General features: G+C 35.6%; 4 protein-coding genes across 4 annotated transcripts in view; 3 read left to right on the top strand and 1 right to left on the bottom strand.

Moving 5' to 3' along the window:
* Nucleotides 1-2,433: 2,433 nt before the first annotated feature.
* On the bottom strand, nucleotides 2,434-4,794 carry LOC108598852 (zinc finger protein 254). The gene is made up of 3 exons (XM_017985613.2): nucleotides 4,541-4,794; nucleotides 3,258-4,489; nucleotides 2,434-3,194 (listed from the first exon to the last, which is right to left on the bottom strand). Exons 1-3 carry the CDS (start codon nucleotides 4,748-4,750, stop codon nucleotides 3,044-3,046), a joined length of 1,593 nt encoding a protein of 530 aa, XP_017841102.2. The 5' UTR covers nucleotides 4,751-4,794; the 3' UTR covers nucleotides 2,434-3,043.
* Nucleotides 4,795-5,082: 288 nt separating this feature from the next.
* LOC108603066 (proliferating cell nuclear antigen) lies at nucleotides 5,083-6,003 on the top strand. Its single transcript, XM_017991515.2, has 2 exons — nucleotides 5,083-5,263; nucleotides 5,324-6,003. Exons 1-2 carry the CDS (start codon nucleotides 5,156-5,158, stop codon nucleotides 5,981-5,983), a joined length of 768 nt encoding a protein of 255 aa, XP_017847004.2. The 5' UTR covers nucleotides 5,083-5,155; the 3' UTR covers nucleotides 5,984-6,003.
* A 191-nt stretch (nucleotides 6,004-6,194) lies between these two features.
* On the top strand, nucleotides 6,195-7,757 carry LOC108600420 (MTRF1L release factor glutamine methyltransferase). Its single transcript, XM_017987985.2, has 3 exons — nucleotides 6,195-6,486; nucleotides 6,543-7,063; nucleotides 7,128-7,757. Exons 1-3 carry the CDS (start codon nucleotides 6,274-6,276, stop codon nucleotides 7,372-7,374), a joined length of 981 nt encoding a protein of 326 aa, XP_017843474.1. The 5' UTR covers nucleotides 6,195-6,273; the 3' UTR covers nucleotides 7,375-7,757.
* Nucleotides 7,758-8,929: 1,172 nt separating this feature from the next.
* LOC108597130 (neuronal acetylcholine receptor subunit alpha-7) overlaps nucleotides 8,930-23,024 on the top strand; it is a 97,489-nt gene continuing 83,394 nt past the window's right edge. The window contains exons 1-2 of the mRNA XM_033294903.1: nucleotides 8,930-9,081; nucleotides 20,013-20,203. The gene's annotated coding sequence lies outside the window, so the exon portion shown is untranslated. The remainder of the gene's footprint in view (nucleotides 9,082-20,012; nucleotides 20,204-23,024) is intronic.

Below are 23,024 nucleotides of genomic sequence, written 5' to 3'. Positions count from 1 at the left end.
GCCGTCAAAGCAACCCTTAATGAATGAACAGTTGTTGCCAGCGGGTCAAGCAAATGCAGCTCACATGCAATTGCAGCTTAAGGGCAGAAAATTTGGTACAACTAATTAGAGTGGCCACGCTTAAGTCTTTAGCCTAGGACTACAAATGAAAAGCAATACTTTGAAAATAGAAAATAAGCTTAAGCTTATTGAACGCATTTCTCTCTCTCTCTCTCTCTCTCTCTCTCTCTCTTAGGGCAGCAATTTCAATAAGGAAATTCTTACTTTTGACAGCCTACCCAACTTACCCCACTTACACCCACAAGCAATTGGCATAAACTTCATAATTGCTCAGTAATGAGAGCAGCAGCCAGGGCAAGAGAATTTAAATTTCACATACATTGGAAATAGAAAAAAAATTCTTTTTGAACAGATAAAATGAACGTCGTAGGCGACAGCTTGGTAAATTTCTTTTCGGGGCAATTAACTGGCCGCACATTAAATGATAACAACAGCATAATGCTTGGCAATAAGAGCAGGAGGGGGAGTGTTGGGTGGGCTAAGGGCGTTGATGGTTTGCTGCACAAAAGACTTTCCAATAATGTTCCACACACAAAGGACGTTGAAAACGCAAACGAAAATACAAGAAAATTTAAATTTCAATTTTTGCTTATGCGAAATATATTATACACTTTAAAAAGTGGCATGTGGTTCAGTATTCATGTAGATAATGATTTTATTTGTAATACAATTTAAATTTATTGACTATGTAAATTAATTTACTTTACTCTTTATTTATAACTCAATTAGTTTGATCGTATCTGCTGTTTTTTGATTACAAAACAAATTCGCAGTACATACATATGTATATAATTTATATATAAATGCATTAATTTTAATAATATTAACTTACTTTACTATTTATTAGTCATTCAATACGATCGAATTATTTAGTTTTGATTTTTAGCCAGCCAATGACAAAGCTAATTCCCAAAATATTTAGTACCTATATTTATTTACTTTATTGCATTAAATTCCGTTATTATAGGTTGCCACAGTGGCTTTTATAACTTTCGTAATAGCTGACTAAATCCAAATACCTTTGGGATAGGGCGTTGAAAACAAATAGTTACTGCTGCTGAGGCCAGTTGCAATTTAGGTCAAGCCAAAAGGATAATGCGGTTCGCGGCTTTCTTTTAGCCTGTTATCCCGCCAGCCCTCTGACTGAACACACAGCAGAAGAAGAAGAAGAAGAAGAAGAAGCAGCAGCGCAGTTTGGGCGTAGGGTTAAAGTTTGAGGGGCACAAGAACTTTTGTTAGCAGCGCTTGTTTCTTAGTTATTGTGGTTATTTTATGAAAACAACAGAACATAGAGCGGGGGGGCACGGGGAGTGGCGTACAACGGAAAGTGTTGCACACAAAGTCCAATTAGAATGCACTGTTGCTTCAACTTTCGACTGGCGCGCGCGCTCGACTTTGTTATCTTTGTTGTTGTTGCTTTTTGTAGTTGTCAAAACTTAAACTGGCTGCGTTCAGGCCCGCCTACGCCGCGCTAGCGCTGGACCCGTTCTACAACAACAGCAGAGCAGCAGTAGCAGCAACAACAATAACTTGACAGCGGCGGCCACACACATGTTTAATTTGCCTGCTGGCGTCGACGCTGACCGCACATACCAACATTTTATAATTGTTTAAATGCATAATTAGAGTCGCAAAACTTACTTTAGCAGCATCGATTTTTATTTTGAATTGCACACACACTCACATACGTTCACACACACACATAAACAAGCAGCATGCTCGTACGTGCGTAAAATACAAGTAAAAAATGCCGACTGCGGCAGCAGCGACTTTAAAAGCGTCGTTTTTGCTTACTACAAACAAATGCACTAATTAAACACAACAACACTAACACATTGCACTCTTATTTTGTTAAATTCTAAGTTATAAGCTTATTTCTTGTTAATAAATTCGCACAAAGTTGTGTTTCAACAGCGTTCTCGGCCCGTGCGCTGTTGTCGTATGTTTTTTACTCAATTTCCGGCCGCGGATCACTAAAATTTGATTTATCGTTAGTTGTTTAGTTCATAGTTAAGCCGCGACGTACCGATAATGCTTTAACAACATTTAAATATATAAAACAAAACACTAACAACACGATTTGTTGTTGTTTTCAATTACTAATGTGCACTGTGAATTTAACAGCGTGCTGTTATGGCCAACCTGTTAAATTTGCATATTTACTCAAACGGCACTGTTAAGCGGAAACCCAGCGCTGTTAGCTCAACTGCCAATTGTTTAAACAAATTTACGCTTGCGTTTCTTATAAACAATCGCTTACTGTATACATATAAGCTATTGGTCAATTGATTTATTACTCTTTAATCAAAATATATTTACTTACAATATATGCGGCGTTTTGTTTGACGTTGCTGCTCTTATTTGATGTGCGATTTGATTTATTTAAAAGTAACTTTTGTGTTTTGATTTATTTTACAGACTTAATGGTGCAACTCAATTTATTTATTGTGCACCGTTTTGATTGCATGCGCTTCACTTGTGTTAATTATGCTGTTTAATGCACTTTGTTGTCATTGGCAAGAAATCGATTTTTTTCTTTTTGATTTTCTGCTCATATACACTTAGAATTACTTTATATTGTTTAGAGTTATTCGATTTTATTCACGCCCTTTTGCTCTAGGCGAGCCAAACACACCAATGCGATACTATTGTGCACATGTAGCGTTTTTTGTTTAAATAATTTACACGCTTAACATAGGAATTTTAAATCAATTTAAAAATACAACTGCAAATGGAGCAGACACGAGGGAGCGCACGCTGTCAACTGAACTAAATTCCTTCATAAAGGATATTTGGACAAGCTTATAGAGGGTGGCCAGCTAAATGCAAACAAAGCATGCGCAACAGAGAAAGGATTTAAAAATACGCGCCGAATAAGAAAATATTTGCGCGCTGTTAACACAAGACTGCTGCTGTTGAGGCGCTGTTAATCCGCTGTAGAGCTGCTGTTATGTTCAGACTTGGGCGCCTCCGTGGATTCTTTCTAAATATGATTGTAAAAGTTGTCTATCGTGGGTATGCTTGGTGCGGTGGGCGTAGAGATGGGCTTGGTAGTTGGCTTGGGCTTTTTGCCAAAAGCAAAGCAACCGCTTTGCTTGGTGGCTACGGGCGATAAATTATCCTTGTTTTTGGTGCTGTTTAAAGAGAAAGAAAATGATTAATATATGCTCAACCATTTATATGTGTGATATACAAACAATGCTTTAAGCGCCTCCAACTTGGGTATGTTACGATTATAAGTCTTGCCGCCACCGGCGGCTTCCTGCGCCGCGAGCTCAGCAGCATGCGCTTTCTTCTTATGCGTGCGGCAATTGGAGCCATTGGCAAAGGTGCGCTCACAGAAATCACAGGAGTAGGGCTTCAGCCCAGTATGTAAAATGAGATGATTCTTAAGCGCCTTGGCACGCTTAAACTCACGCCCACAATAGTCGCACTTGTGTTGCATTTGATCCGTGTGCACCAAACGATGACGATTCAGCGTGGGTCTAGAATTCAGCTCCTTGCCGCACTCCGGACAAATATATTTACGCGGATCATGTGTCTCCTTGTGGTGTTTCAGTCGGTTGGAGCTCTTGAAACGCTTCTGGCATACATCGCACTCAAACGGAGTGTCATCCGTATGGCAGAGCAGATGCTCCTTGAGGGCACTTAAGGAATGCACGGCTATGCCGCACTGCTCACACATCACAGGACGTGGACGTTCTTCCTGATGTATATATTGGGCATGGGACTGCGCGGAGGCGAGTGTGGTGAACTGCTTGTCACAACTGGTGCATGGATATAACTTGCGTTTGGGCATAGGCAGATGTTGTTGCAAGTGGCGCTGCAGATTGGAGCGCAGGCGAAACTGTTTGTCACATTGATCGCAGGAATGCAGCTTGCTGCTCTGGGGCTTTGATTTGTGCTCCTGACGTACATGACGCTGCAAGGAACTGAGCCGAGCAAAGGACTCTGAACATTGCTCGCATTGATGGCTATTCTCAGTGGATTTGCACTCCTGTTGCTGTTCCGGCTCGCTGCCTTCATCAGTCGTCTGCACACTGTGGTTGTCCTCAAATATCTGTTCTTGGTCCCGCTCTGCTTCATCCTCTTCTTCTTCTTCCTTCTCCTCCAGCACTTCCTCATCCGCCAAGCTTTCCAGCAGCTTTTCTAGCGGATTTTCCAGATCTAGTGGTGCTTCCTCCAGCTCCTGCAGCTTAGGTTTCTCTTCTACATAATGCACCTCAGTTAGCGTTTCGGGCTGCGTTTCCTCCAGCAGTCCAAAGCGCGCACGCATCTCCTGCATATTGATAGCTTCCTTGGGCATGCTTTGCAGCAAGCAATATAATTTCTGCACGCGTGTTATGCGCTCCGAGAAATTCACCAGCGTTGTAACTAACGTCAAGCATTCGCTGCAGATCATTTGCGGCAACTCCTCGCCACGCGTTATCTAGAATGCATAAATATTTAAACAAATTCCATTTTAGCTTTGCGTACTTACAGTCACCCAGAAGTATTTGCCTATTGCTGTTGCCAAAGCCATATCGCTGACTGGCTCACGTTCTCCTGTGTTTAGCTGCTCATTTTTTAAAAACACATTTATATTGTTTGTATCATCTTTTGCACACAAACGACACCACAAAGTCCAATTGGTGTTGGTTGCAGTTGCCTGCTGCTCAATTGCTTCTATTGTTGCCATTCCTATTAACATTAAGAATACAGCAATTTAAGTTTAAACATTTTAGAGAAAACTTATGCTTGTTGAAATGTTAGATAAAATATGTTTTTGATTTCTACCTTATCAGCTGTTGTTGCAGTCAAAAACGATTCATCGATAGCTATGTTAACGATGTGCTGTTAGCATAACAGACTCTGTAAAAGCAAATATTACAGCTTACAATGGCAAACTATTAATTAATAAACTATTTAACTATATTGTAAGGTATTAATTTACATTCAGAAATGGTTTTTTATACAGTAAAAGCTGCATACCTTGCTTACCTATCGATTATTTTTTATCTAGTATTTTGCAGCCCTTGCTAAACAGCTGCTCGTTGCTTTATATTTATTTTCAATTGTGAAATTGTTAAAGCTAATAGGTCGATAAGGTGCAATAATGTTTGAAGCACGTCTGGGCAGCACTTTGCTGCTAAAGAAAATAGTCGATGCATTACGTGATATGCTTAATCAGACAACGCTCGACTGCAGCGATTCGGGCATACAGGTGAACAAGAGCAACAATCTTAATTTGTAAACAAAAATTGTAAACAAACAAAATATGTAGTTACAATCTATGGACAATTCGCATGTTTCACTGGTGGCGCTTTCCCTACAAGTCGATTGTTTTGAGAAATATCGCTGTGATAAAAATGTTTCCCTGGGTGTGGATCTGAAATCCTTGGCCAAGGTGCTGAAGTGCGCCAGTGGCGATGATGCAGTTACTATCAGTGCTCCGGATAAGGCCGATAAGCTCGGACTAAGCTTTGAGTCGTTAAACAAAGAACGCTTTGCAGACTATGAGCTGCGCCTGCTGAATCTGGATCAAGAGCATCTGGGCATACCGGATACGGACTATTCATGTGTGGTACACATGCCTGCCACGGAATTTGCACGTATTTGCCGTGACATGACCACGTTTAGTGAATCCGTGACAATAGTCTGCAGCAAAGATAGCATCAAGTTCACTGCCAATGGCGAAATGGGAACGGCAAACATAAAGTTGACAGAAACGAGCAAAGGAGATGTTAGCCTGCAAGTGGATGATCCTGTAACCCAAAGCTTTGCTGGACGTTATCTTAACACATTTACACGCGCTACGCCGCTCTCGGAGCGAGTAAAGATTGGCATGGCAGCCGATGTGCCATTACTGGTGGAATATCCAATTGAGGATTTTGGCTATATACGTTACTATTTGGCTCCCAAAGTGGATGATCCAGAAGCGTAAATGCAATTTATTAACAAACTGTGCAATTATCTTTTTTTTTTTTAATTTAATTAACTTAAGCTATTTTATTAAACATTGACAATGTTAATTCAAGAATAAATGTTCTATTTAAAAAACGCTTTTAAGAAAATAAATACTTTACTTTTAACAGTGCTGTAAGCTGCTAGACTTGTAGCGGCTGTTATCGATAAGTTTAGCCAACACTGCTGTCAGCTGTTTTTACGATTTCGGCCAGCACGCTAACAACAAAATTTTTAATCAATACATTAGGTAATAAGCTGACTTAAACAATGTTTAAATACTTGACGAGACCACTGCATTTGGCCAGCCGCAATGCCATAAGAGCGCTCAGCGGTAATGCTGCCACAACCGCAAGCTCAGGTCCATTGATTGAAGTTAACCAAGCGCTCAATGGCTGGGAGAATAAACTCAAGGACGCTGGCGTTCAGGATACAGAGTTCAACATCAAGTGCATTGTGTCGCATGTGCTGGGAAAGAAATTCGTATGAAATACCCAAAAACTTATACTTAACTTTTATAACATGTTCAGTTTCTCTAGAGCACTGTACCTGATGATTTTGCTCAGTTGAAGTTCAACTCAGCGCAACTAGCGGACTTTGAGCGCTTCTTGGAGGCGCGCTGTGCTCGTATGCCACTGCAGCATATCATAGGAGAATGGGACTTTATGGATATTACTCTTAAAACTGCTCCAACTGTGTTTATACCACGGCCCGAAACGGAAGAGTTTGTGCGTCTCGTTATACAGCAATACAAGCAGGAGAAGCATGTCAATATGCTGGAAGTAGGCTGCGGCTCCGGCGCCATGTCATTGTCCATGCTACATTCCTTGCCCCAAGTAGAGTCCACAGCCATAGAGCGTAGCAAAGCTGCAACAGCTTTGGCCTGGGAAAATGCCAAAATGCTAGGCTTAGACAATAGATTTAAAGTATTTAATCATACCATGGAGGAGGACAAGTATATGCCGGATGAGCTGCAAGATAAGCAGTACGATTTAATTATATCCAATCCGCCGTATGTCAAGACTGAGGAGTTTCAGTTTTTGCATCCCGAGGTGGTGGTGTAAGTTGAATGAAAATCGCTATAAAAGTTGCTTAAAAATTAACTTGTAATATATTTAATTTAGCTATGAAAACCTCAATGCATTGGATGGCGGCTCGGATGGTTTGCGCATTGCTCGCTTGGTCTTTGAGCTGGCCTGTCGTCATTTGCGTCCTGGTGGCAAACTTTGGCTGGAGCTGGGCAACGAGCATCCGCCGCTGGTCAAGACCATTATGAATCTAAAGTATCAGGGACGTCTCAATTATGTGGCCAGCTATTATGATCAATATAAACGCGAGCGTTTTGTTGAGCTGCAAAGACCCGAAGCTTAAGTTTCACTTTCATTAATTAGCTTATTGCGGACATGATTAATGCAATTAGAATTAGTCGCAAATGCATTTAGCTGTGATTTGACCTACACATACATACATATAGACCCAAACCTGCCTTGGAGGCTCATTATTATAAAGTAGCATTTTAGCTACAACAACAATCGGAACTACAACAAAAGGCATTTCGAAATTAATGCACTTAGTTTTATTGGCTGTCATTATTCAAACGAAATAAATCCGTTGTAGTTACAACAACAACTATAGTTGTACAACATAATCACATGTTTATGATTTGAAGCTTTTGTGGTACAGTGGTTGAAAAATGCTTTGCGTATGATGAAAGTTTTGCCTTGCTTAAATCTAATTACAGCTTTAAATAAATTATCCAATCCAAAATTAATTATTAATAATACTGCCCAGCGTTTTTATTTTTATCGTTCGCTCCACTGTGCTGTAGCCCCTTGCGGCTCGTTGGCTCTCACAATGGCTACGCATTATCAATCGGTGCAGCTGCTGCTACGTCGCAAGGGCTCTAAAATATTAGGCTGCCATTAACCAGCGAGATGCGCTGTATCATTTTTGGCAGCAACAGCAGCACACACTTTTTTACTTTGTGCATAGTGTAATACTAAAAGAGTGAGAGGGGTAGTCGCGGTGGGGTGAGAGTAGCTTTGCGCACATGTTGAGCCTGGGCACACTTGTCGCTCATTAATAAAAGTTGGCCGAGCTGCTGCTCACTTACTCACACACACACACACACATACACACGCATGCACACGAAACATTATTTTTGCAGGTATAGAGACATTGACCAGCAGGAGACAAAGTCACTGGCAAAGCTACCAACACTGCCAAAGGCATAGCTCAACTGTAAACATTCCAGTGCCGAGCAGCTTTCACTCAAAGAGCAAGAGAGTGCGCTCTCTCTCGCTCGCTTACAGCATACACAGCAGCCAACAGCAGCAGCTGTGTGTGGGTGTTGAGAGCATCGCGCGCATTTGAGTGAGTTTTGCACTTGGGCGTACACACAAGTAAAAGAGGGTATATGTAGCTGCTGCAGAGCGACGACTTTATTGAACATAATTAGGCTTAAATTAATATGAGCGACTTAAATATATTAAATAGCTACTGAAATACAAGTAGCAGCTGCGTTTTATATGATAATTTTAAATTTCCACTACTCTCATGCACATGTTAGTGCTTGCAAAGTGTATGCGTACATCGTTGTCGCTCAATTTTTAAGCTCACGCTTGTTTTCTGTTATCTCGTGCACGTTCGTGTTGGAAGTTTCTTAGATTTGTTTGCTCGTTTGTACTCAGCTCAGGCTCCAGGTCCATGGTCGGTGGTCGTGCGATTGACAAGCTGCTGTGTTGAGCGCATTAAGTTGTTAGGGTACAACCAGAAAGGACGCAAATTGTTCCGCAGCTGCACGCGCTTGCTTTGGCGTCCTGTGTCTGAAACAGTTTACAACAGCGCCCAACAGTTTGTGCAAAAATTAACAGTTAAAATACATGCATACACACAAAAATAAAATAAATAAAAATTAACTCAAAGTGCTAGAAAATTAAAAACAGCGTGCGTACCACTCTTATCAAAAAAAAAGCAAGAAAAACAACAAACTTGTATTATTTGCCTGTTTGGCGTCTATTCCGCGCGCGTGTGTGCCAGCGTATATGTGTGTGTGTATATGCGTGTGCGTGTGTATGCGTAAGTGTCTGTAAACTTCAACTGAAAGTGTTCACAACAAAATACAAAATGCAACAGCAGTTTTTAATTGCATTAAATAAAATATCTAAAGCATTTGCACGTGTGTAAAAACCACAAAACGAATAAAATAAAAATGTATACTTAACCAAAAATTAATAAAGGTAAATAAAAATGCAATAAATTTTGTTAAATGTTTCACTCTGTATGTCGCTCTGTGCTTGTTGTTTAACTTTAGTCATTGCATTATTCGCTTATCGCGGTTTACAGATGCTCCAACAGTTTTGTCAAGCAGTTTAAGTTTTTTTTTTTGCATTTTGGTTTTTTTTTTTAATCTTTGTATTTTCGTCGTAATTGTTGCGCCTTTTTATTGAGCAAGAGATAAACGCTTTAATACTTTTGTATTGTTACAAATTTAATTTGCGCAGAAATAAAAGTTTCATTCACATCACTTTTTACTTGCATTGGAAATGAAACGAAACTATTGAAAATATTTTTACCAATCAGGAAACTAATAATTAAAATCAAGAACCTTATTTATTGTTATAAAGAAAAATGTTGCAAGGTTTTTATTATTTTTTGTATACATTGTGCATAAAGTAAAATTAAATAAATGTGTTCATGAATTATTAAAAATTTATTTATGTTCTTGATTTATTTTTTTTTAGTAACATTTCTTTTGAAATACAAACAAAATGTATGCAGATTTTATGAAAAATATTCTTGCAGTAACAAATAAAATAAAATACTTTATTAAATGTTTAAGACTCGTTTTAATTTAAAAATATGTGTTATATTTTTTAATATAAAATAAATAAAAATAAAACTAAATTTGTGCTCATAAATTATTTGAAATTTCAATGCCAATCAGCAATAATAATTGTAAGCAAAAATTTATTTATTGTTTCAAAGCAAAAAATTTTTATTATCCTATTATTGATTGTATAACTTGTCGACAAATAGAATATACAAAATTTGCTTATTAAAAATAGTTAAAATTGCAATAGTAAATATTTTGTTACATCAAAAATTAGGCCAACTGGATTTTTGTGTGCGAAATGAACTGCAATTTTCTTTGTTGTCTAATAGCATAACTAAAAAATATTTGCAATAGCAACTGTAACTTTCATAAACATGCCACAAAGAATGTTTTTCAAATGGATGCAAAAAAAAAAAACGAAATGCTAGTTACAAACAAAATTGCTGGCATACACAATGGGAAAATGAATTGTACTCAAATTGCAACAAATTGAATTGAATTGAGCATCTGCTCGGCTGCACAGGCAGCAATCTGTGTAAATTGTAAGTTACAAAAAAGTGTCAGTAGTGTTAGTTGGGCGCAAATAACTGTTGCGCCTGTCTGTGCTGCTCTGTGCTGTTCGCTTTGTGTGGCTTTTGGCCAAAAAGTGCAACTTGTGTCTGTTCACACGTCGTATGCGCGATAATTTCTGCTTGTGCTTTGGGCACGCGGCCAAAACTAGCTACACAACATAATTGATATATTAAATTATATTTGCGCACTCTTACTTAAGTAGTAAGCATTTAAAAACAGCTCTGTATAAATTAAATTGTTGCCTTGTATTCCTTTTATGCCATTTACTGTCCGCTGCAGTTGTAGCTATAATTAAAATTTAATTAAACAACTTAAAATTGCAATTTCATTGTGTCGAGATTTCAATGTTCTCGCACATAAATTGCAATTTTGTGGTTTACAATTGCGGCAAGGCAACAATTTTTTTAACAGTCTCGTCCTTTCTTTGCCTGGACATTCTCTCTTGGGGTGCTTAACACATTTCCTGGCTACATATGCAATTAACTTTTGCACTGACATCAATCAGCACAAGTTTGATGTGGTAAAAACTTTTTGTTTTATAACTGTTCTCTCTCGCTCTCGCTCTCTCTTTTTTGCTATCTCAGCGCTTAGTTGTCACTCGCACCTTATCATTCAATTTTGGGCAAAAGAAAAGTTTTTTCTCTACTTTTTTTTTCCAACTAACAACTGCAAATTGCGTGTGTCTGCTTGTGTGTGTGTATCTCCCTCTGAGTGGCAAATTGTGTACACGCACACATACGCACTTATTTCATCAATCATTTGCCTCAACTGCCTGCCGTCCAGGCTCAAATTCTATGTAAGGCATAAAGCAAAATTTAATTGCATGCAGCAAATTTGTCCATATGATCATTTAATTGCACTTAATTCTCCACAAAAGCATTAAAAGCATTTGCTGTTTATATATTTTTAAGCTGACAGCACTTCAATTGAGCTCATAAGAGCTGTAATAAAATTTAAACACCTTTTAATACGCAATTCAACTGTCAATTTATTTGAAGTTATGCAACTTCTTTGAATTGGACGCATGAAAATGTCAAATAATGTTATTGATGATAATTCTATAATAGCAGTGTATGCAAAATTGCTTGCAGTAGTTAATTATTAAAATTTTACGGAAAACTTAGTACAAAAAGGATTTTTGAAATTATATAAAATAATAAGCTGCAAGTTTATTCAAACAAACTGTATTTTTTTTATATAAAAATATAGCAGCTGTAAATAAATTATTATATGAAAGCTTTTAACTCATTTTAGAGCGCTTGAAAAAAAGGTTTGAAAACTAAAGTGCAAAATTACTTTCATAGGCTAATTGCAAGCAATTGAATTCAAAAACGTGATTGAAAAAATGCAGACAGTTTAGATTAGTGCAAAAAGTTGAAACTTCACTCATTGTTTTAATTATGAAATTCAATTCGACTTTCACATATTAGTTTATAGCTAAATATTTACAAACATTATCAACAATTCTTATGGTTATCTTTATTAGAAATATTTGTATGACTTAATTAATTAAATATATATACAAAAATAAGTTTATTTTCAAGCACCAGCCAAAAAGAAAATTAAATATTAAAATTAAACAATTTTATATTAAAAGCCAACAGCAAGCATAAATTATGATAAATTAAATAGCTTTGAATTTAATGTGCGAAAAGTACTAAAAAAGTACTGGCCTAAGTACTAAAATTTTTTTTACAACTATTTAATAGTTGAATTGGCTATAAACATGTAACTAACTTCAAAATAAATATAAAATTGTATATAAATAAATTAAATAAAGCTTAATTCGCTTACTCTGCAGTAAGTTCTGCAGACGAATAAATTTTTTGCTGCCCATATAAATTTCACTTAAAGATTTGATTGCTCTACCTCACTTAAGGTCTGGCGAGCATGAAAATTGTGTTAGATATTTCTTTTTTTTATATACGTAACAACTGATTGGTTTTCGTCGATTGCAGCTGCTGCATCAGCATTAGTTTTTCTCTCGAAGTTTAGCAGCTCCAGAGTTCCAGAGCTATACAACTTGTCAGTGTGTCATCTATCAGTGTCCAATAACAGCCAGAGCAGGTGACTGCTGCTCCAAGCCACAACAAAAGACACACACACACACATAAATAAATAGATAGCTAGATAGAAGAGTCTCAGTTGTCATTTTTGCTTAAGCAATCTTCCGCGACCCGTTGGGCTCTGAGCGGGCGTTGCATTGTTGTTTGATTGCTGCTGCTGTTGTTGCTGCTGTTGTTGTTGTTGTTGCAACTGATAAGCGGTCGTGTAGACATCATAAAAAGAAAAGTTTTATATACAAACAGACAGCTATGGGTCGGAGTCGAATACACAAATTGAAAGCACAGGCTAAATTGCTTCACTTTGTGCATGTAGAAACAAAATAAGAAAACATAGCATACATTTCAGCGTATACCTGTTTGTGTGTGTCACAGTGGAAAACCCACCCGCGCGCTGTATCCAAAACACTTAAACATAAACACATTGTCTGTGCGACTGACTCGCTGACTGTCAACGTGTGCGTGCGTGTGTCTCTGTGTGTGTGAGTGTGTCCTGCTCTTCGTCCTTACGCACAATATGTTTCGTCTTTAACCCAGCCAAAACCCAAAAGCTTCGGCTCAGACACCCACACAGACTCTGCTCTGCTCTCGTCTCGTTCTTCAACATTTGAAGCATTTGTCGGTGGAAGTTTTAATGTGATTTTTCGTATTAATTTCGACATCGTCATCGTTCCTTTTTGCTTTTGCTTCGTTTTTTCTTCTTTGGGCATTTTCTATGTACGCACTTTTATTGCTCGCTTTGCTTTTGCCTTTGCCATTGCCATTCTATTTTATTTTAACAACGTTTGGCTCTCTAGCATCAAATTCTGTTGAGCTCAACGCTTTCGCTTTATCCACTTTTGCTCAGTCCCCGCATCCGCCCCGCCCCCCCTGCGTTTTAACCTTTTCGTTCTGTTTCTGTTCTGTTTGTTTGTTTGTTTGTGTGCACTCTTTTACTCTCAATCTATCTTTCGTTGTTGTTTCTGCTGCTGCTGTTGCTACTGCTTTTGCCATTTTTATGTTCATCATAGCAAAAACGCGACTTTGTTGCACTAAACCTAACGTTACCGATTTGCAGCATTATTTTTTTTAGCCACAATATAGTAACTGGCAGTAAGGTACGCTCCACTTATATTTGATAACCACAACACACACACACTCATTACAGTTACTTTTGCCGTAAACAAATTGCTAGCAAAAGTCTGGCTAAAGGGATTTTTATTACGACATACACAGACAGTTGAACTGCAAAATGCGCTTTCTTTCTCTCTCTCTCTCTCTCTCACTCTGTCTCTGTTATGCATAAAAATATACATATTACAATTTATAGTGTTTGCACTGGCAAAGAGCTTAAATTTTTTTCTTATGAAAATTTGATTTGCCATAATAACATATTTTTGGTATTTTCATTGCCAAAAGGCGCTTGCAACAGCGCTCTAAATTTTATTTATAAGACAAAAGTAACAATAGTTTTGCTATAAAATAAATAATTATATTTGCTAGAATGTAGAAATCAATGCACAATATGCGAAAAATTAGTTAGGTTAGGTTTTAAAATTAGATGCGGCAGTTTTCAACGTTTTTGTATTTTTATTTCATTTCAGATCTTAAAATTAAACTAATAATAAAACTACTTAGTTGTTTTGTTATGAGGCTTTTTTTAAATTTGAAAATTTGTTTTTAGTGCGTTCAAGATGGAGAAAAGTTTAAATAAATTTAATATTGTTTTGTAAGTTTTATTACAGTTTGGTTTCAAGACGCTAAAAAAGAAACTTATATATTTACAATATATAATATTATATTTTTGTATGTATGTATGTATATAATTTCAAAGTTTGAATGTTTTATTTATATAAGCAATATACTCAAGCAAACTTGTTTATTGATTAATAATAGTTTAAAGAAAGAATCTTAATCAGTATTTTCAGCGAATTTCATTTGTGTTTTTTATATATTTACAATTTGTTCTTTAAAAATACATTTCATTAAGAAATTGTGAAAAGCAGAAGACTTTAACAATTTATTAAACTTAGCTTTCAGCTTAAGTAAATTTTTTAGCCTTAAGCTTTTAATATTATTGCTATTAGCATTGTGCTGCTGCTTTATTTTTCAATAATATTTTAGGTTGCTAAACAATAAAATTGCATTTACAATCTTTACAGCTAAGTGTGACAATCTAATTACAAAAATATATAATATATATATATTTTTATTCTTTGATTTGACCTTTAATAAGCCTCTTTACTTTTGAGCTTTTGCTAACGTAAAATGTCAAAATCAGCACTAAGCCGAAAGAAATTTCAAATTTGCTTAAATTTGCAAATGTCAAAAAGTCAGCAGCAACAGTTAACACCAATGTTGTTGCTGCGTCTAGGCTTAAAGCGTTGTGGCATACATCCATCAATGTTGTTGTAGCCCGAAATAAAAAAGAAAAACATGCATTAAACAATATATACATATATTTTTATGGGCCACTGTTTCGGCCAAAAATGTGCTGTGCGTAGACGAGCGACGCTAAAAACTTTTTAATTGCTCATTATGTTTGATTAGGGTTGCAGCAATTGCCACAAAATGTTGCACGGCTGGCGCGCGCGCCTTTGCATATTTCGTTTTCGCTGGCTTAACAATATTTGTCTGCGCTCTCTCATTTTTTCTACATACATCAAAAGCCTTTCTAATCAGCAGCGGCGCAAAGACAAAAAAAAAAGTGAAAAAGGAGTGAAAAAAGCGCAAACAAGTTGCAAGTATTTTCGCTGCTGCTTTTGTGGTTGTTGTTTCAGCTGCTGTCGCCCACAGTGCGAATGAGTGCGAGTCTATGATTGTGTGTGTGTGTGTTATACCTATGTGTGTATGGGAATTGGAGCACATAACGCAAAAAACAACAACAACAAGAACAAGCGTTGCTGCGTTTAGGTGTGGGCAGTCAGTGGCGTAGTTGACAGCGTGAGCGACAAGTGGGCAGAGGGGGCGCTGCCATGATAGATCTGTTAAAATATGCTGTTCGCATATGTTTTGCATTAATGTGTGTGCTTACATAAAAGATTATTATATAATTTGTATAAAATTCTAATAGCAGAAAGGTTCGCATATAGTTAACAATATATTTAAGCTTTTCACAATTTTTAAAATGCTAATCAATTAATTATTATATGTCTTACAATTTTTTTTCAAGCACAATTTTGTATGATAATATTGGAAATATTGATTGAAATCTCTACTAAATTTTTATATATGCTATACATATTTATCTATATAACTAACTTTTAAGTTAAAGCAATAAAGAACCCAAAATTTCGTTAGCCAAATTTTTCCAGACGCTGCAAAGCTGTAATATTATGAAAAAAAGTTAATAAAACTTCTCGAATTAAATTGATACTGACTTTTATAAATATTCAAAAATTTCGCTTGCTATAATTTCTAAAACATCATTTGCAAATTATTAATTAAAATTAAATTTGGAAATGTGCATAAAATAAATTTATTCAAATTTTCGAATGAAGCAAAGCTCTGTTCAATTTATATGTCTGCTGTATATATTTATATATATCTAAGCTACATATTAAATTATAAATTCTCTATAATTTCGCTTGCTATAGTTTCTACTCATTTTGCTTAAAGCAACATTGAGCCAACCCATATTAACTTTTCCCAGCAAGCTGTCATATATTTTACGGCCCTTCACTTAATTGTGTGTCCCCCCTTACTGTCGCCACCCTTGTAACTGCTGCTGTGTGTGTGGCTGTTCACGTATTTACATTCATTTTGTTGTTTTTTTTTTGTGGCAAATCATGTTGCTGTCATAAAACACTTAAAGCACAATTTACTGCTGCCCAACATTTTGCAAATATTTATGTCAAATGCATAGCCAAGGGTTAATTAAATAAAATTTCCTTAGCCCGAGCAGCTACATAAATTTTTAAACAACAAATGCTGCAGCCGAAAAATTGCTTATACATAAATATTTGTAGCTGAAGCTTTCTTTGCTTTTTTTTGGGCAACCCCTACAGACGTGCCCCACCTCCCTCACTCTCAGTTTCGGGTACAGGGGACTTGCCTGACTGGCTGGCTGACTGGTCTGGCTGCTGTTTGCAACAATTGGCAGTCCCAACTGCTCAAAATATTTTGTTGCCCCATTCAGGTCCTCGACTACTTGCTTCGGCGTTGTCGTTGTCGCTTCCAAGTGTAAACAGTGCCGTTCGTCGTTCGTCTGAGTTGATTTTTCCATGCGCTCGCATTTTCATTTCCACTCGAGCATTAGCACTCATTTTCGTGCTCAAACATATTTCCCATGAATGGACGCTGAGTTCAGTTTGCTCTGCACTGATAACACACACACACACAGACACACACACACACATACACACAAAGCTATCCAGGCACATATTGACAAAAAAAGAAGTAGAAGAAGAGTGCTGCTGATAACGGCGTCAACTCAACACTCAAACTTACAATTTTGTTTTTTTCTTGGGTTTGTTAATTTTCTGTAGAATTTCGATTATCGTTAGAAAACCATCGAACTCTTTGGCTCTGAAGTATACAGCCAGGCGTAATAGCGCGGAAAACTCTCGATAACGCCTTGGCCCCTAAAAGTGTGCTATAAAAAGAAGCAAAGCCAAAGCAAAGCTTTTACTCAGTTTGCAGCTAAGCAAAAATATCAAAAAAGAGAAAAAAAAGGACAACGCACAGACAAGACAATGAAATTGTCATAAATAACAATGCCGTTCACCTAACAACAATACAACATACACAACAACAACAACAACAACCGCAAACAAATACAAAAAGCAAAGGAAAACGGAATGAACAGCATCAAGCAAAGTGATTTCATTTCATTTCAATTTTTTTCTATTTACTTGTTCGTGTATTTTTTCTTTTTTTTTTTTGGTCAGTAGCTCAACTCTTTTTGTCATTTTTATGCCCCAAAGGGTATTTAGAGGGTATATTATCAGTAAGCAGGGGACGCTTGTCGTTGAGAGCAGAGCAGAGCAGAGAAATGTGTCTTACCCTAGAGGTTAGCATAAGTAAGAGCATTTAATGCTTAGAGTACTTACGTTCAATCGCCACTAAGCGACTGAGTAGTACTGATTGCTTGGGATTCCATTAAATAGGTAATAGTTTGGTATAGACAACAGACCATTGCATTATTTTTTATGATTTGCTTGAGTTCGAAGTAGTTGAGACAAGGTTTGTCATAGAGTTAGCAAAAGTTCTTGGAGGTTAATCTCAAATTTTTATTAGAACTTGTGTGTGTACTGAGCTTTTATATTTCAAAGTTGAAATTGCTAATAAAAGTTAAACATAAATAAATAATAATAAAAAATAATTCTATAATAATAAAAGCGTCTTAAACTATTAGCAAGCTTTTAAATAATACGCTTAACATTTGGTCTTTGCTTTAAAGCTGAAGATTTCAAATTGAGAGCTACAATATTAACACAATATATTTATTTTTATCAATTCTTTAACAAATAAATTACTTATGTATTTTTTAAATATTTTTTCAATTCAAATTTAAATGCCAAGAAATTTATAAATATTTATAAATATAATTTTATTGTATTTTAAAAATTTCGGACTTATTTAGATATTAACAAAATGTTAATTAATTGGGGGAAAAAATATATGTTCATTAATTCATAAATTTTTAAGCTGATACAAAATTCTTATTTATTTTTAAAATTTAATTAGTCGTTGGTTTCACCAGCTAGAACTCTCTACATTCTTTTTAATATTATTTTTGTATAATAATTAAATTTGTAAATAAATAAAAATTTAATTTTTCATAGAAATTTACATGCATACAAATTTATAAATATAATACAACTTGGTGTTGTTTTCATAGCTTTTAATAGGATTATTTGCTAATTCTGACTTATTTTCTTCAAGAGCACGCTCTAGTCCAATAGCAGCGTCTATAAATACTTGAGTTTTTTAAACTCACTTTGATTTTGTGTCTTTGTGTGTGTGTGTGTTTGCTATTATGCTGCTTAGTGTTCATAACGGAAATTTCAATGGCTGCTGCTTAAAGTGACTTTTGTTCAACTTTACGCTCAGCTATCCAAATACGAAGTACTCATAGTTATCAATGGCCTGTTGGTTTTAGAGGTTCAACGTAAATGGCGGGGCTGAGGGGGCAGCATATTAAACTAATGTTTAGTTGCTTTCGTTACAGTTTTTGAGTGTACGACCCTTGAAACTTTGTCAGTAAATCGTGGCACGTGATCGGCATAAGCTGAGGCGTGACAAGGCAAATTGCTTCTCTTTTTTAACGCTCCTTTATATCTTTTTTTTGTGTATGTATTGGAATTGAATTTTATGAGCTGTGACAGTTTTGTGTGAGTGTCGCAATTGTGGAGATGCTGCAAGGCTTTGTGGGCTGGACATGAATTAGTTGCGAAAGTTTCAAGTCAGATTACAAGTGTTTTCAATGAATTTAATTAACAATTTGATTGCTTCACATGCTCTCTATTCTTTTCATTTCACTTTTGCTTATAAGTTGCGGCTATTGTTGGCAACTGTATTGAATTGCCTTTTGTTTCGAGCATATAGAAGCTACAGCTAGATACTGAGACCAATTAGTGCTGAGCGGCATTACGTGCAGTTTACACAGCTTAATTTGTGGTCCATACTCCATTTCTTTTGACTGTAAATTGAGTAAGCAAAGCAGCAATTACAGTAGCTGTTGTCTAGCTAGGCCATAAGCTCTTCACAAACATGGTTATGACCATTTTTAAATCTATGCATTAAGTTCATGTAAACGTTGCGTATACTTGTTGTCACACTTGTTACTTATATTTATTTATTTACTGCACTTTACTGTTGTACTTTATAAAATTGATACTTATGCAAATTGTTCGTTCTTTTTTAATCTCTTTCTCTCTCTCTCTCTCTCTTTTTTCTCTTTTTTAATGCCACACAGCTAAAATGCAATTAAGCGTACTATATAAATAAGTCTACACATAAAAACCCACATATAAATGCAATTATTTAAACAAGCGCTAAAAAATAATAAACATAGCAAAAAGTATCAACAGCAAAATACAAACTTAAACAATAACAAAAGTGTTCATAGTTATAGAATCCAAATGTAGTTCACCATTAAATTAACACAATATAATGTTTAAATTGCCAGCTAAAAATCCATCATCTTTAACTCTCTAACTTCATGCTAATGCTCTAAAAATAAATAATAAACAATGCAAACACAATTCCCAACAACAACAAAATCAATCAAACCAAATCGTTTCAATCAATCAACCAATCAAGCGACCAATCATCAACAATTGCCACTGCCATATATAATCATCAAGCATTTAGCTAAAAAGCCAAATCAATGTTAAAAATAAATAAGTTTTTAAATATAATAAATGTATTTTAAATATTTAATATTTGAGCGCACGCTATTAAATACGCAAATAAAAACTTACTAAGTAGCAGAACAATCAAGCGTGCAAAATAAAGCAAAAACACAAAATTATAAATATCATTAAAATTTTCAATTAATTATGGAACATTCATCAACAATTTTGTTGTGTTTGTTTCATTGTGAAAACGAAAAGGCCGCCGCTTGTTTGCAGCTGCAGCCACAACAGCAACAACAACAATATAATAAACAACAACAACAACAACGACCACTAGCCAAGTCAATAGTGCACCAACAACAACAACAACAAAATCAGCTTTTGCAATATTTAACATTAAAGCTGCAACATCGTCAACTTACCACACGTCTGTCAACGCCATTTGCTGGGTAAGTCTGAAGTTTATGCATATAAAAAAAAATAAAACATTGTGCCAATTGCTGTTGCATATTGCTAAATTAACAAAATGTTAAAATTAAATTTCCACTGAATTTTTGACATGCAGTCAACTTCAGTTTCAAATCAACGACCATACAAAAAAATGCTGCAATTTGAGCAAACATTTTATGAAATACTCTTTAAGCAAACATTAAGCTGCTTAAATAAACAAATATGCGCAATATGTATAAATGGATTTGCATAAAAATGTTTAAAAGCTTTTAATGCTCAAACTCAGTAAAGTTTATGCTGGAAATTTTAATCGAGATCTTTATGGAAGTTTCTTTTATACATAAAAATGTAAAAGAAAATTCTACAGCGATGTCAATTCAAATAAATACATTCAACAATATAATATACATAAATAATAAATGTTAAATAATTATTTGCAATTGTAATCATTTCTATTATACAATTCATTTGTTTATTAATATTAATATTAATTGTTTGAGCTTTTAATTATTTGCAATAAGTTTTAAATTAAGATTATTTGCAAAACAAATATTAAATAATATAAATAATACATAAAATTCAATTTGAGATCAAAAAATAGTGCAAGGGTTTTATTACTTATCAATGAGCGCTGTTCCCAAGTTAATATTTTATTGTTGCAATTAATTGAAAGTATTAAAAAAGCAAATACGAATTATTTTCAATAATTTAAATTATGCTGCATCATATTAAATTCATTTGTATTTGCTAACTAAGATCCAGATAACTGATTAAGATGAGAAAGAAATTCATTCATCATTCAATGCATTCACTACGAAATCGATTCTTTTAAAACTTTAAATATTAGTATTAGAAAATAATGCAATGTGTGCATTATTTTTATTATTACTATTATTTACCACAAATAATTCAATTGATTGTTATGGTCAATTAAACTTTAACAACCAAACAGTTTAAAGAATTTATTTATAATAGTAAATAAACTTTAATGTTAAGCCACATAATGCTTATGCCCCATTTTGCTTTTTTGGCATAAAATAGTGTATTGAAAACAACTTGTCAGAGCTGCTGGCAAAGGAAGCAAAGCAGAGCAAAGCGACCACCAATCAAAAAGCGTTGAGCTCAGCGCCAACGCCATCGCCATCGCCTTCAGGCAGAGACTGCAGAAAAAGCGACTGCAAAAGCAAAACTCGGGCGAGAGCTACCAATTGCAGTGGCAGTTTTTGGCTGTTATGAATTTCATATTAGGTACATGCGAAAATCCAATAAAAATCACCGAAAGCAATTTTCGTTAGCCTGGACTCAAATAAAAAAAAAACAACAACAAACATAGAAATAAAAAGCAGATTGTGTTCATGCTCTGAGCTTTTGGGGTAAACGTGTAAAGCATGAACAGTGTTACGCATTGAAGAAGCATTTAGAATGCCACACACACACATGCACAAACAGCCGCAAACACACACACACATGCATGGAATGTGGCACTTTACTGACTGGGAGGGGGGGAGTGCGCAAAGTTTTTGACACGTTTTTTACACGCCTTGCCAAAAGTAAAGCAGCGATTTTTTTTCTGCTGCTCAACTGGATTTGCTTAATATGGTTTTAATTAAGAGTGTTGCAAAATAAAAAGAAGAAAAGTTGAGGCTTGGAATTTGCAGTAACTTTTAGTTGCAGTTGCTATTTATTTATTTAATTGATTTAGCAAACTGATCAAAGTTGTTATGCATTTATGCTAAATTCTTGGTAAAAATACAATTTTGCAAATAGCTCAAAGCTAAAAAGGATTACATTTTATACATGTTACACACATTTTTTTAACAGAACTAATTGCAATTGCTTTTGCTTTTATACTGCAATTAAATTGGTTTGTTTTGCTTCAATGCGAATGCCTTAGACTAAGCTTCGACTCTGCCTGCAAACTAAATAGCTTTGGTCATATATTTTCTAGTTTTTCTGCCACACTTAAAAAAGCAGCAGCCAGCACAAGGCTAAACACTAGGGGATAAATCAGTGTAGGCAAAGTGCGTTGCATTGCTTTGGCCTGTGGGACGTTTGTCATTTTGGTTTGAAAACTTCATTTCCCCAGTTGTCAACAGTTTATAATAGTTTTTGCCTTTGTGAGCGCCACAAGCCTAACCGAGCGCACAAAAAATGAAAATGAAATAAACCGTAAGCCGAAAACGCTTCAAACTAAACCAAGTGGCCAAGTTAGAGAGAGAGAGCTCATTGCCATTTGTTTGATGTTTTTTTTTTGCTCTATGTGCCTGTCTCTCTATCTTTCAATTCCAGTTGGTTTATTTCATTGCAGGCAAAACTGTCCCATGCAAATCTGTGCTGCTGATTAAACCTAAATAATGTTGTAAGCATTTTCTTAGCTACGTTTCTTTGTTTCGCTTTAAGAGCGTATGCATATTTTTTTACAGCCCAGCGTGTATAATTTCTATGTGATTAAGCTAAACACTGGGGAAATCAGTGTAGCAAAACTTTAGTCTAAAACAACAACAAGCGGCAACAAGTTTTTAATAGCCGGCAATTTACGTTAAGAAAAGTTTTAACAAGCCAAAGATAGTTTAAAATTCACAGTAGCTCGCACATTTATAAATTTAGCTTGTAGACTAATTGAAATGTTGCGCATCTGCCAGCTGAATTCTGGAATTTCTCAACTGGAACAGCTTACTAGCCCCAAAACTGCTGCCAAACAGCCTGTGCGTGGTTAGTAACTGCAATTTACACAAAACCATTTTAGCCTTAGCATATTTTTGCAGTCGTGCATTAAGCGCCTTAACATTTTACAGCTAATGCTTTTTTATTTGCCTTTTG

The sequence above is a fragment of the Drosophila busckii genome, chromosome 2L (assembly GCF_011750605.1).
Source record: "Drosophila busckii strain San Diego stock center, stock number 13000-0081.31 chromosome 2L, ASM1175060v1, whole genome shotgun sequence".
NCBI lineage: Eukaryota > Metazoa > Arthropoda > Insecta > Diptera > Drosophilidae > Drosophila > Drosophila busckii.
The sequence above is the reverse complement of the archived record's forward strand: the minus strand, read 5'-3'. Positions and strand labels throughout refer to the sequence as shown.

Coding starts and splice junctions, on each gene's coding strand:
- LOC108603066 (XM_017991515.2), top strand. CDS start 5,156: ATGTTTGAAGCACGTCTGGGCAGCACTTTGCTGCTAAAGAAAATAGTC. Junction 5,264..5,323: donor GCAGCGATTCGGGCATACAG/GTGAACAAGAGC, acceptor CAAAATATGTAG/TTACAATCTATGGACAATTC.
- LOC108598852 (XM_017985613.2), bottom strand. CDS start 4,750: ATGTTAATAGGAATGGCAACAATAGAAGCAATTGAGCAGCAGGCAACT. Junction 4,490..4,540: donor GCAAATACTTCTGGGTGACT/GTAAGTACGCAA, acceptor TATGCATTCTAG/ATAACGCGTGGCGAGGAGTT. Junction 3,195..3,257: donor TTGGAGGCGCTTAAAGCATT/GTTTGTATATCA, acceptor CTCTTTAAACAG/CACCAAAAACAAGGATAATT.
- LOC108600420 (XM_017987985.2), top strand. CDS start 6,274: ATGTTTAAATACTTGACGAGACCACTGCATTTGGCCAGCCGCAATGCC. Junction 6,487..6,542: donor ATGTGCTGGGAAAGAAATTC/GTATGAAATACC, acceptor CAGTTTCTCTAG/AGCACTGTACCTGATGATTT. Junction 7,064..7,127: donor TTGCATCCCGAGGTGGTGGT/GTAAGTTGAATG, acceptor TATTTAATTTAG/CTATGAAAACCTCAATGCAT.